The sequence below is a fragment of the Pygocentrus nattereri genome, chromosome 26, assembly GCF_015220715.1.
Source record: "Pygocentrus nattereri isolate fPygNat1 chromosome 26, fPygNat1.pri, whole genome shotgun sequence".
Classification (NCBI taxonomy): domain Eukaryota; kingdom Metazoa; phylum Chordata; class Actinopteri; order Characiformes; family Serrasalmidae; genus Pygocentrus; species Pygocentrus nattereri.
Window position 1 is genome coordinate 11653063 of NC_051236.1, and position 14183 is coordinate 11667245.

A 14183-nucleotide genomic window follows, 5' to 3' on the forward strand; every position below is an offset into this window, starting at 1 on the left:
CTTGTATGTTTGGAGGACATATCAGTCTTTCCCTTGTTAAATCACTGTGGGATATGAGAGAAGCGCCAGTGCTGACTCATGGTTTTATGATCCCTGGTCCCTTGCTGCTACTATTTGGAGGCACATTGCAGTGTGACAGGGTTTTTCAGAATGTGCAAATAGAGGTTGAGTGGTGAAGACAATACTTTTTTGAGCTGAGACAAAACAAGTGAATATGCACTTGGAAAGATGTAGTAAGATAATTAACATTTTGCTTATGTAGTATAGTAGCTAAACAGTCCAAGATAGCCTCGGTGTCAGTCCTTTGTTCTTATGGAACATAGTGGGTTTAGGTGCTGCCAGAAAAATTTGACGAATGTTTACTTGACAAATATAGACGGTCCATAAAAAAACAATTCAAGTGTTTGCCCAAGCAAACACGCTCTTTGCCTTTCAGACGTTATTGATTTTGAGCCCTCAAAATCAATATTGGGGCATATAGAGATACCAATGGGGCAATCAATTATTTGAAAAGTGATAATATATTTTATGGAACTTGATTGGCATCAGGAGCATTACTGTACTTTATATTTCTCTGTGTTGAAGTTGATGAAAAGCTGAATGAAGCATACGCTGAAATAAATAAAATATTGTATTTATTTTTTATTAATAAAATAAAAAACTTTAACAAAATCACAATGCCCAATGATTTTCATCTATCACACTGTAATAAAATAGTACTTTGTTGCAAAATTAAACAAATTACATTTAAAAAATTGTCAGAGAACTTTAACTTACAGTTTTGGTATTTGGTCATAACTTACTGTATATTTAACTTACATCACTAAATCAATGGAAAGGAATAAAATGACATACAAACAAATAAGTCATACTTGTATGACCCGATTAAAAAACAAACAATCCAAATTATTAAATTATAACAGATAAAAAAGTGCAGCCACAAACATGAGCTTGTGCTTTTGAGAGAGAAGCTAATAGTTCCTATAAGACCTGAATGCATGCAGCCCAAGCATGCAATGATAGATCCGGAAGCATTATAAAAGTCAATGATTAGAAAGACTTTGTTCTTTATCTGTGAGCCTGACCCTGAAATCAATAGAACAGTAAACATGGAAAATTAAGCAAACTATGATGCCCTAAACCTGAGAACAGCATAATCATAGCCTCTGTCTAGTGTGTTTCAGAAGAGGAACAGTTTTATAAAAATATCAAAAGGACAGAACTTGTTAGACAGCCTTGGGCAGGTCTCTTTTTGGTTTAGTGAAAAATCTTCTCTGTTGAATTTTTGCTGAAATTCCAAAAATATTGTGTTGCAAAATATTGCCAGAAGAAAATCTCTAAATAACAGTAACATAGCATCTAAACAAAAAGTTTTAACTTAACATACACTTGAACAAAACAACACTCACATACACTCTGCAGCTTCATGTAAACAAAACAGTACACAGAAAGCCTTGAGAACTTTGGTAAAACACTTTAAAAAAGTCAAACACTTTAAAGTTTTGCTAGAGTATGCAGAGGGAGACATAATCTAATTTTGTACCCCCTCCTCAGCACTTTAAAGTCAAACAGCATGTAGACATCAGCATGCCACATATGCCCGTTTACCGTCATGCCTTTTTAAACTTTCACTCAAGCGTGTGGCAATAACTGTTTACCCATCTCATTGGGTAACCAGGCAGAGGTCAGGCCAGCAGCCTCAGCTGAAAATGAATCAAACGGTACAGTGAAAAGGCCCAGAGTGTCACATAATCAGTGGCTTTGATTCAACTGAATGCTGCTTTTGGCCTTTTTAATATCGTATAAGCTGTTTGTGAGCCTTCCTTTGCATAAAGAACAGGATGCCTATGTGAAGGTGTTTAGTTCTAAACTCCTTAAACACATTAAGCTGATAAATAGGATTGTTTCATACTACTGCATGTAAAATGTATCTGGGTGAATACATGTGTGCTCACAATCTCAAACAATATCTTCATGGTAAAAGTGCCTTCTGCAGTATGAGCTTGTCTCTTATGTTTCATTTGCTTTACGTGCACCCACAGGACTCTACGATCATGTCTGGGACGTCAGTCTTTACGATGCTGTGCTGCGAGTTGAAGTAGACCATAGAGAGTGGACGTCTCTGTATGGGCACACAGCACGATGAGACAGCTGTGTGGATGCCATTTGCCTTCAGCTGGCTGAAGACGGTGGCGTGGAAGGAGGACGCGATACCCGGTGAGCCGGCCAGATGCTGCGGGCACTGGCCCATGCAGTAGTTCATGTGGTAGCCCTCAGGCGCAATGATCCAATCCTGCCACTGAATGTCTCTGAACTTGATGTAGAAGTCTTTCTTGCAGCAGACGCTGACGTCGTCACCACAGCGCAGTGATCGCTTGCTCAGGGCATGCTTGGATTCATCGTCACGGAGACGCACTTGCGCCACCAGGAAGGGCTGCTGGGATGTGTCTGCTTTGCCCTGGCTGCACAGGTTCTGGCCCCCATCCTCACAGTGCACTTCTAGCTGTAGGCGCCGCTGCCCGCCGTCCAAGAAGGCCTGCAGGGTGCTGGTGACAGGGAAGGTGTGCCAGCCACCTCGTGCTACCTCCACGCTTCGCTGGAGAAGCAGGGTGCGGTTACCGGCCTGTCCTGTGCCTGACAGGTAGACCTGGGCGGAGACACGAGCGACTGGGCGTGGTCCGTCGGCCGGACGTACGTACAACCACAGTGAGGACTGCAGCACCTGCACACTCTGCCCACGCTCTTGAAGGAACTGGAAGGACAGGCTGGGGTCGATGCCACTGGAGCCCTTGTCATCTGGAGAGAAATAAGAAAGAGCCTTTTATAAAACAAAGGTGAGAGGAAGGGGTGCGTGTGTGGAGGAGGATGGATGGTTTGGAACTCTTGAGGGAGGTGGATAGAAAGGGTGAAAAAAAAACATTGTAGAAGACGGAGAGAAACTAGATGTGTTTTATTTGACTGATTTTGCCACAAAAATCACAGAAAAAAAACAGGTTTCATAGTAGTTACTCAATAATTTATAGTAGTTACTGAATAATTTATAGTTGTTACTGAATAATTCATAGTAGTTACTGGATAATAAGCTTTTAAAATGAATAGCGTAACTGAGCAATAAGCTTAAAGTTTTAGTACAAAATGAACAGAAGTGTGAATTCAACACAAACACAAAAGTGCACTTAAACTTTAGCTGTAAGTTATAAACGTGTCAAAGTTGCGCACTGAAACAATAAGACATTGGAGACATCCCAACAAAATCGCTTCTCGTTTTTAAAAATCACATCTAAAATGACTAAAATCCAACTCAACTCTTTGTTATTACAGTCAGAAACAGGAAAGCAATATTTATTCTACTTCAGTTTGATGACAGATACCTGCTAGTTCCACGTGAGTACACCTACATAGACCTTCTTCAGTTGTATCCATTATTTAAACATGAAAAAATATTTTACTTCTAAACAATTGTTGCGAAAAATAATTAAACTGAAAGACAAACCTGTATTGAAGTATTTTGCTCATGTGAAAATGATGTACACATCCAAATAAAGCAAATTCATTGGAGCACTTTTCCAGTTAGGTTTCTTTTGTTTACAGATAGTGTAAATATAAACAGAATGTTTGCAGCAGTTGAACGTTGCTGTATGTGATTTTTTTTTAATTTACATTGTTTTTAAAGTAACTTTTAAAACAACTTTTATGTCATCTGAGCACATGTTTAAAGTATATGGGCTAAATATCACCCGATAATCACGTTTGGGGGTTCTGGAATCACAGCTTTAAAGGTTATACAACTTTTAGACATGATCAGTCCAGCATGAAAATGTGGACAGTGTGGACAGAACTCCCGTTTCTCAGGCATCTTCAAAGACACATGGCCATGCTGTCAGGGGTTCTCAGCTCCAGCCCTGGGGATCCAGTATTACACAGCTTCAAGTCACAACTCGTGAACAGGTGAGTTGATGAGTCGGATCAGGTGTAACCTGAACCACTGATAGAGTGAATGAATAGTGTTGAATCATGAGTGCGGTTTTCTTACCCGTATCTGCGAAACTGACTATCTCGTACGCCTGGTCGTTGAGACGCGCGCTCGCAGCGCCGTTGTCCAGCTCGATCGTGCCATCCGGCCGCACGCGTCCCGCGTGCAGTTTGCGCAGCGCGGTGGCGAGCGCGGCGCGTGGCACAGTGTGTGTGATATTGGGTCTCTCGCGCAGGTGCAGCTTGTTCAGGATCTGCCTCTTGGCCGCCTCGATGAGGAAACTCTCATCCGAGCCGTCCGGTGTCGGCCCGGAGCACGAGGAGCACGCGGCACCCGCCCCCCCGAGCCCCTGGAGCTGTACAAGCGCGCTGAGCAGCAGCAGCGCGGACGCCAGGCCGCCGTGTGCCCGGTCACCGGGGAGAGGGAGGTCGCGGAGCGGTGAAGAGAGCATGTCGCCGCCTCGCTCGCTTAGCTGTTGGGAAGTTCGAGGAGCAGGAGGGACGCTGCGCTGAAGAGAAACTGCTGTCCGAGGCGCGAGCGAAGTGGGGTAATCCACCAAAAGTTGTGACACGCTTGAGGGACGCGCCAATGAACGCAGCGGGAGTCACGGACGCGCACACGCGCGCACACACATACACATACGCACACACAAACACACGCGCAAATAGACGTGGGGGGGGGGAGTGCACCCGAGCAATACGTGAAGTGCGTAAAGTTTATCATGAGCTCCCGTGTGCTCCCTTGGCCAAATGTACGTTTTTAAATAAACCATGAAAATGATCGGGAGAATAAATGGTGCCTGAACCTGTTGTCTGCTTATCTTTGACGGCGGCCTAATTCTTTTTCTTACGCGTTTTTTCGACAAGCCCCGCCCACTTGGCTCCTGTCGCATGTTCCTGCAACAGGATTGTCTGTTGACTCGTCTTCATTTACTAAGATTGTCTAGTAGTTCATCCAGCGCTTGTGAGTATGAGCTACGAGCCAGTGCTAGAGAACGAAAATGAGCTGCTAGCCAATCCTACCTGATGAGTGTGAACTTCTAGCCAGTCATAGTGCAAACCGGTCCTAGTGCAGGCATACACACTACTAGCCTGTCCTAACACAGATCTATGAAAAACTAACTAAACATGGCACAAGAGTATAAACCACAAGCCTGTTCTATTTCAAGAGTATAAACTACAAGCCAGTCCTAGTTCAAGAGTCTAAACCACAAGCGAGTCCTAGTTCAAGAGTATAAACCACAAGCCTGTTCTATTTCAAGAGTATAAACTACAAGCCAGTCCTAGTTCAAGAGTCTAAACCACAAGCCTGTTCTAGTTCAAGAGTATAAACCACAAGCCTGTTCTATTTCAAGAGTATAAACTATAAGCCAGTCCTAGTTCAAGAGTATAAACCACAAGCTAGTCCTAGTTCAAGAGTCTAAACCACAAGCCAGTCCTAGTTCAAGAGTCTAAACCACAAGCCTGTTCTAGTTCAAGAGTATAAACTATAAGCCAGTCCTAGTTCAAGAGTATAAACCACAAGCTAGTCCTAGTTCAAGAGTATAAACCACAAGCCTGTCCTAGTTCAAGAGTATAAACCACAAGCCTGTCCTAGTTCAAGAGTATAAACCACAAGCCTGTCCTAGTTCAAGAGTATAAACTACGAGCCAGTCCTAGTTCAAGAGTATAAACCACAAGCCTGTCCTAGTTCAAGAGTATAAACTACGAGCCAGTCCTAGTTCAAGAGTATAAACTATGAGCCAGTCCTAGCACTAGAATATGAACTCCCAGGTAGTCTTAGCTCAGGAATTTGAATTCACATATGACATAGGTTACTGGCGTGATCTAAGAGTACAACTAAGCAATTATAGCACAAGGCCTACTGCAAGCTGATCTTAAGTATATGAACCACTAGACATTCATAACGCAGGGGTATGAACTACTTGCCAATGGTAGCATGTGAGCTAGTAGTTTAAGCTACTAGTCAATTGTAGTACAGGACCGTGGATCCCCAGGACTTGTTGGAATATAGGTAGGGAAAATAAATAAATTAAGCCATGGCAATGAGAGAGCTAAGTCCAGCGCCTGACCTTTATCTCAATGACCTCCATCCTGCTACAGATCCAAACCAAACAGTGGAGCTTCAGGAAAGCATAAGGCAACACGTGTATTGTAAACATGATGCAATCCAGGCTCCTCACCTCCATGGGAAAACGAGCTATAGCCTGCTGCTTTGGAGAATGCAGGTCACCATTATCCACATGCTGGTCTGTTTGTTTGTTGGACATTCTGGTGGTTTTTCACGTTACCACTATTGACCACATGGCCACTTACACTGTGTCCATGCAGACAAATGCTGTTAAAAAAGCAATTAATTAAAGAAGTAAATATATCAAATGTTTTCTAAAACAAAAAGGCATATAAACAAACTGAATATTATTCATTGTTATAAAATCTACCATACACTCATATGTACCCAGTTCTTACGTGTGTTTATGTAATTTCACTTTAAGGAGGTTCATTAAACCTGTAGGCCTAAAGATGCCAGTAACTATTTTGTGAGTTGATGAACACTTTCACAGCTTAGCAACAGCCTGACTGTCCTCACAGCTTGAGGTCGCCGTCTAGCAGCCATATGTTGAAAGTGCAATAAATCTGCAACACAGAAGGCTTGGAGGATAGTTTAATGAAATATGTGGACTTCCTGCTTTTTTTATTATCTTTTTTTACAAATGAATATTGCTGTCCAATACCCCAAGGCACTGGTTCTCAACTCTAGTCTTGGGGAGCCACTGTTCTGCAGAGTTTCAACAGCTCTCTGCTCCAGTGCACCTGTTTAAGCTCATGGACTGTCAAGTTCTTCATGGGTTGGATCAAGTGTTTTCAAGGGAATACTTGTAGCTGTGCTGGACAGTGCACAGCAGGACTCGGGTTGAGAGTCAGCATGTTAGGCTTTTGATTCGCAGTGTGAATTAGAGAAGTGCCCTCAATGAGTGTGACTTGAGCAGACTTAAGACTCTTTGAGTTCTTCAAAGTTGATAATTAAAATGAGGAAAACTATGTTTAATTTGGTCAAAGTAAGCATTACTAGTTTGAGAGTTATTTGTGGAGATTTCAATAAATTTTAAAGCCTGAGCTGTTGTAACTTTGTTAGTTTCTGTGATAGATGGCACCAGCAGCAGCTTTCAGTCAAGGGTCCCAAATCACGCAGTCGCCCTCTACAGGCCTGTTATCACCAAGTTGCGCAAAAGAACAAGGGGTCTGCTGAACTGTTACACTATGTGTTTCTATTGCACAAACCCTGCAACTTGTTGCATCAGAACCTGGAATTAGTAAGACTGATCTGCAAATGAATTTTAGTGGTTGTAAGCTTTAACTTATTAGAATTCTTAGTTTAAGTCTTAGTTTTGTTTTGTTTCTACTCAAAAAGCACCTAGATGTTCTTCTGAATAAAACTTTGCTTCAAAAAGTATGTGATAGACTGTTTCACCAAGTCAGTGGAATGAAGCTGAGAATATATAATTGTATTCTGTGTAATAAATATATATAAATCTTGCCTGTTGTGTAGAATAAAAATGATTTTGGGACAATGTCTTAACTTTTTTAAACCTGGAACTATGGAATGTAATGGTCTGCTCTACATTCTGTTCTAGATAAAAACTGAATGGTGTCAAAGGCTATGTCACTAAATTAGCTTATATAAAACTGAGACTGAGAGTGTGTGATTGAATTCTTGAAGTCTTTCTTGGATTTAAGGAAATTGTAATACATTTTACAGAACAACAAGATTTAAACATGGACCATAACCCCTTTAATACTCTGTCCACTTATCCCTTAGCTATGCAAGTTGTAAAAAAATAAATAAAATTACTAAACAAAATGTAACACATAAAAAACCCATGGATTATCCCCTCAGTACAAATTATATCTGAGCCTGGGGTCTTTTCTGTTTTGGTTTTTTGGCATGTGCTTTTGTTTAGAGCAGTTGTGGCAAACTATTTTTGATGCATGCTGACAGCAGCTTTTTGACTGTATAGAAACACTGTTGCATCATGCTTCCACGCAACATCGGGTGAACCTGTACCTTGTACTGTGGAACAATAGAACAGATTCTAATTTTACAGGTGGCCTCATATGCTGTTGACTGTAGAACAAAGTTCACATGAACCTTCCAACTAAGAGTACCATTAGCCTTCATATGTACCGAAAGAACTTAATCAGCTTTGATGTAGTGGTCTGGATGTCACTTTTATGACTGGTGAGTCATATTGAGTCATATTTTGATCTGCTGTACTAGGATGTACTGTAGGTGACATAATTCACAGTAGATGTACAGTGAATATAACCAAGATCAGCTGATTACATTGTACCGGTTTCATTTGGAAGCACACGTATACAAATGATAGTGAAGGTCAGCTAATGAACTAAGTGAACAATGACTAATTTAATTGTCAGAAAAATCCCCGGTGTAAACTTTTATTTTTATATTGCTAGCATGCACACAGAGGGCAGAATCAAAGAACAGTGATATAGCCATCTACTTTTTCATTAATCTGTCATCGTAGTCTTGAGGAGGTTGACCCAATGTTACAACAGGTCAAATACTATCCCTGGAGTGTTACTGTACAGATCAACTCTGAGATGAGTTGAATCAGGTGTGACAAAATACTGAAAATACCCCACAAGAGTAGCTTCAAGACTGTAAGTTGCCATCCCAGCTGCCTCTGCATCCATCGTATAAAGTGCACTCCAAGGCTCATTCCTCAAAGACATTTAACCACATAGGCAGTATTTGCTAGACAGGCTGTAGGTAGGGTTGCCAATGCACAAGGATCGGACTTGAGACTCAAGGAATTGGCAGAGGTGTCCAGGAATAAACAAAAATGTAATCCTTGAGATTTTTTCTTGGTTTTTTAAAAAAAATCATGGAAGTAAAATCAGAATAAAATAAATTTTTGGTAGTTCTTTGACAGTAATCCCAGATTCCTGTATGATGGAGTTGGCAACCTTAACCATAGTAGTAAGTCTACAACAAACACATCTTCTTGATTGGTCAGTTATGTAGGTAGTACATATTTATTCCTATTGTACAACTTATTTTGAAGTGATCGGGTATGGTTTCTGTGTTTCTTTGCAAGGCTATTGCACTGGGTGCTGTAATGTTTTGTAGAGAGACAGAAAAAAGCACAATACAGTGCTGAGGGTAGCCCATCCTAGATTGTATACATTTTTTTTTTAACTTTAGTTAAAACTCTCAGAATCATAAAAGAGCAGAACATACTCAGATTGTAAATACCGACAGCATACATGAAGTATATGTTCAAATATGATGGTGTAGTCTATAGATTTCCATTCAATGTAATTTCAGTAGACTGTATAGCCTTCAGATAGATCATCAGGTGGAGCCGAATGAGAGACTACAGCCAGTGAGTTAGATAAAGCTGAAAACCATGGAGGAGAATATCCAGTGCTCGAATCTCCAGGTTAAAACCCTTATATATTTTTTTCATTATGAGAACCACAAAACCACATTTCTACAAACCACAAAAGAATGGCAAAAACAGGCTCTGGTGGCCACAATGTTCATGCTACAGTACACTATTAGTGTGAGAAAGTAAGGTAAGTGAGCCTCATTAGCTTCACTTATTCATTAATTGATGTGAAATCTCGGTTATTCAGCAATAAACAAATGCATACACATTCAATCAAAACAGACCGAGACTTCAGTTTGTTTTATTCTTTTTCAGTGGAAGAAGAGTGATAAGAGGAAAAGGAAGAGGGCAAGCACATAAACCAACTGCTGGAGCCTCTGGTCAAAGCTGAGAATGTTGACCAAAGTTAATTTGTGTGGACTTTATTAGTGGATAAAGCATCACTCATGGTGGCAGAGCTTATCATTTTAACAGTCTATGAATCTAAATAATTTTATCTGTTTATGGCAGCCTATTGTGGTAATTAGTCTAGGTATATGGTCTCAGCAAGTGTCTGCAAAAATCATTATGAAATGAAGAGTTCTGTAGATATCTTATGTCTGAAACAATGAAATAACCTGGCTCAAATGAGACTGCAAAGCAGAGGTATAAACTACAGAAGTATAAAGTTGATGAGTCACACCAAGAGGGTATGGGATAGAGTTGTTGAAGCAAGGCTAAGGCGAGAGGTCCAGATCAGTGAGCAGCAGTTTGGTTTCAAGCCCAGAAAGAGTACCACAGATGCAATTTTTGCGTTGAAAGTGTTGGTAGAGAAGTACAGAGAAGGTCAGAAGGAGCTGCATTGTGTCTAAGTGGATCTAGAGAAGGCATATGATAGGGTGCCAAGACAGGAACTGTTGTACTATATGAGGAAGTCAGGTGTAGCTGAAAAGTATGTTAGGGTGGTGCAGGACATGTATGAGGACAGTGAAACAATGGTGAGGTGTGCAGTTGGAGTGACAAATGGTTTCAAGGTGAAGGTAGGGTTACATCAGGGATCAGATGGAGATGGATGTCAGGGCTGATGTGTGACAGAAGGATAGCAGCAAGAGTGAAAGGGAAGGTTTACAAGACAGTAGTGCGTCCTGCTATGATGTATGGTTTGGAGACTGTGGCTCTGTCTAAAAGACAGGAGGCTGAGCTGGAGGTGGCGGATATGAAGATGCTGAGATTTTCTTTGGGAGTGACAAGGCTGGACAAGATTAGAAATGAGCAGATCAGAGGGACAGTGAAGGTGGAGCAGTTTGGAGATAAAGCCAGAGAGGCCAGGTTGAGATGGTTTGGACATGTGTTGAGGAGGAATAGTGGATATATTGTTCAAAGAATGTTGGAGATGGAGCTGCCGAGTAGAAGGAGAAGAGGTAGACCTCAGAGAAGGTTTATGGATGTAGTGAAGGTGGACATGGAGATGGTTGGTGTAAAAGTAGAGGAGGCAGTGGATAGGGCAAGATGGAGGCAGATGATCTGCTGTGGCGACCCCTAAGGGGAGCAGCCGAAAGAAGAAGAAGAAGAAATGAGACTGCAAAGCACCGTACATTTGGAGACAGGATAAAAGTACATATAGTACAACACATTCTGATTGGCTGGTTTTATCTCCTGCAATCTAATAGGTTAGCTAAATTTCCAATTTTGGAATCTTATAGGCTAATAACATCTTCATATGCACATGCCACAGTGAACTGCACAATCAGTGTTAAGGTTGACTTTGCACTCTGTAAACTTTGCTAACTTTTTGTCCTACTGTACTTCTGCATTGTCCTTTGTCTCTATATCTGGATATCACAAACATGTTTCATTTCACTATACACTTGTGCATAAAAATGATGGGGTGGCACGGTGGCGTGGTGGGTAGCGCTGTCGCCTCACAGCGAGGAGGGCCTGGTTTCGATTCCCCAGCTGGGTGATCAGGGTCCTCTCTGTGTGGAGTGTGCATGTTCTCCACGTGTCTGCGTGGGTTTCCTCTGGGTTCTCCGGTTTCCTCCCACAGTCCAAAGACATGCAGTCAGGCCAATTGGACATGCTAAATTACCCCTAGGTGTGAGTGACTGTCTGTCTGTCTGCCCTGCAGTGGACTGGCGACCTGTCCAGGATGTATCCTGCCTTCCACCCGATGACCGCTGGGATAAGCTCCAGCTCCCCTCCTGTGACCCAGAAGGAGAAGCGGCTTAGACAATGTCTGTCTGAATGTAATTGATTTTAAATGAAATTGCAGCTAGTGAAATTTCAGTCATGCACTTCTGATATAATCCTTCATTTTTTTACCTTAAGGTTACAATATGATTTTATTTTATGTCTCAAAAACCTAAACATACAAGAAGTAATAAAGTACAAGGGTTTCTTTGCACAATGCATTACAGACCACTTTCAAGATTTTTTAATGATTTTAATGAAATAAAGTATGAAATAAAATAAATTAAATAAAATTAAATTAAATGACGTTTCATTATACATCAGCTGGATTCCTATAAAAAATGTGTTAAATTGAATATTGTTACAAATGGACATACAGCATTTTGGAATTACATTGTTCAGTTATTCACTTGTGAATTGTGAACGTAATGTTGGGATTCCATGTGGACCCACATGCAAGAATAAAAACAAAATTTTAGAAAAGCCACTGAATGTTATATAACATAGGTTAGAGAACTAGTCTGATGTTTTTCTTTGTTTATCAAAAGACATCAGAGCCAAAAAACAGAAAGTAAGTGATCAACACTTACATAGAATGACTGATAAAATAAACAGAGTTAATTGTAGGCTTAACATTTTTGTACAAAAAAAGTTTGTTATCTAATGGTTGGAACTCTCAGGTGCTACCTTTTTGTATTTCTCATTTTTAAATGGGTACAAATAACATTTTGGAAACTGGTAACAACCAGTCCTGCAGACTTGATTTAATTTTATTTCTCTTAATGTTGTATTTCTAACGTGTGAATCATCATCACCAACACAAGTACATGCAAAGGCTAAGAGCTACAGCACCATCTGTTGGACAAAAAGTCAGCTGAGTTTCACAAGTCAGCAGTTTGAAGATCAGAATACAAGGTCTGCATTCTCACTAGAATTTTGGCTTATTTGTAATTTGTGAAGTATGATTTTATTGTCATTGTGGAGGCACAATCTTTTATACTTCATAGACCCATTTTTATATACTACTTTACAAACTATTAAATAATTGTCACTGTAACTGCTACTACAAGACACAGCAGAGAGAATATGACAGTAGAAAATACACATTATTTGCAGTAGTTGTTCTGTACAAGTTTGTATTTTACTGGTTAATTTTAGGATTTGTGGTCCAGTTCAATATGAGCAGAAATACTTTTACTCACAACAACTAATACTGTGGGGCACAACAGACTAAATAGTTTATCTTTATTAAGCTACGTTCGTACAGTCTGTTGTTTATAATGCATCAAAAAACATTAATACAAAATCAAGAAGTACCTTTACTCCATCACTGGCTGGTGTATCAAAGTTTTATGAAAGATCTACTTTGTCAGGTTTTAAAAAATTGTTTCTTGCATGCTATGTCCTTGAACGTGATGGGGACAGCATCATCTCCTTTCCTGCACCTGTGACCAGTGACTGAGTCACAACACAGAGTGTACCTTTAATCGGTACAGCCATCCTTGCATAACCAAAACAAATACAGAAGAGAACAATAAATAGTGCTTTCTTTTCATTTCCAAGAGACGAGCCTAATAAGGTGCCAAGATTCTGTGGTAGAGCTTTACTGTAGTAATCTTTGCAATCATGATGAGACTGACCCATGTACTTTGCAAATTATTGACCAGCAATGTTAATAATGGATGCACTATATGTATGCTCTACATGTTCATTAATCATTAATAGCATACAGCATTTGAAATACATTTCTACACCCTGGAAATAAAAAAATATAACTAAAAAGGCCTAGTATACGCTGAATGGGAAAAATGCATATATACATATATATGCATGCACACACAGGTGTTTATATATATATATATATATATATATATATATATATATAGTAAAAACACATTTTACAGAAAAGAACTATATGTCTAAATGTGTTCCAGATTCACCCCCTGCCATCAAATAGTTTTGTTCAAATCCACCTCCAGCACACTTGGTTTAATTTACTGAAGTACTGATTAGACAAACCAGATACTCATTAACTACAAATAATACAGTGCTGCCACAAGCAGAGGGTTAGAAATGATTGAGTGAACATATGGACATTTATATTAATAACATTAACATGACATTAAATGTCAGTGTCAGTAAAGCTGGCTATAATAATGCTAAAAATCAATAAAATCAAGACATTTACACAAAATATGCTGCTAAAGCAACTGCAGAGTTTTTCAGGGCCAAAAAGTAGACTTTTGACTCAACAGATTCATTATCAATCCTGCACCCTGTTCAGTATGTATTTGATTTTCTGAAGATGACGCTAGTAGATAAAAGCCCCCAAATAAAGCACAAAGTGAAAATGGCTGCATTACAGGGCTGCCAGTGCATCATCAGAAAAGTAGCTACAGTAGTGGATCGCAGACTTCAAGCAGTTATCAGTTGCCAAGTGTTTGCAGCCAGTTTCATTTAAGGTGTTCATCCTGCCAATTACTTTCTACTTATGGTCTCCTGAAATGTGGGTGCTGTCTAAGAGGATGTGATTCCTGTGGTTAACTCAATACAAACATAAATACTCTCAAATTAAAAGTGAAGTTCTGCAATTTAACCTTGTTTGACCTCATTGCAAACAATGTGTGA

The 14183-nt window shown here is 40.1% G+C and overlaps 1 protein-coding gene across 1 annotated transcript; it reads right to left on the bottom strand.

Annotated features, from left to right (window-relative positions):
- Nucleotides 1-2026: 2026 nt before the first annotated feature.
- LOC108431803 (inhibin beta B chain) lies at nucleotides 2027-4585 on the bottom strand. Its single transcript, XM_017705172.2, has 2 exons — nucleotides 4034-4585; nucleotides 2027-2796 (listed from the first exon to the last, which is right to left on the bottom strand). The coding sequence occupies exons 1-2, from the start codon at nucleotides 4422-4424 to the stop codon at nucleotides 2027-2029; spliced, it is 1161 nt and encodes a 386-aa protein (XP_017560661.1). The 5' UTR covers nucleotides 4425-4585.
- Nucleotides 4586-14183: the final 9598 nt, after the last annotated feature.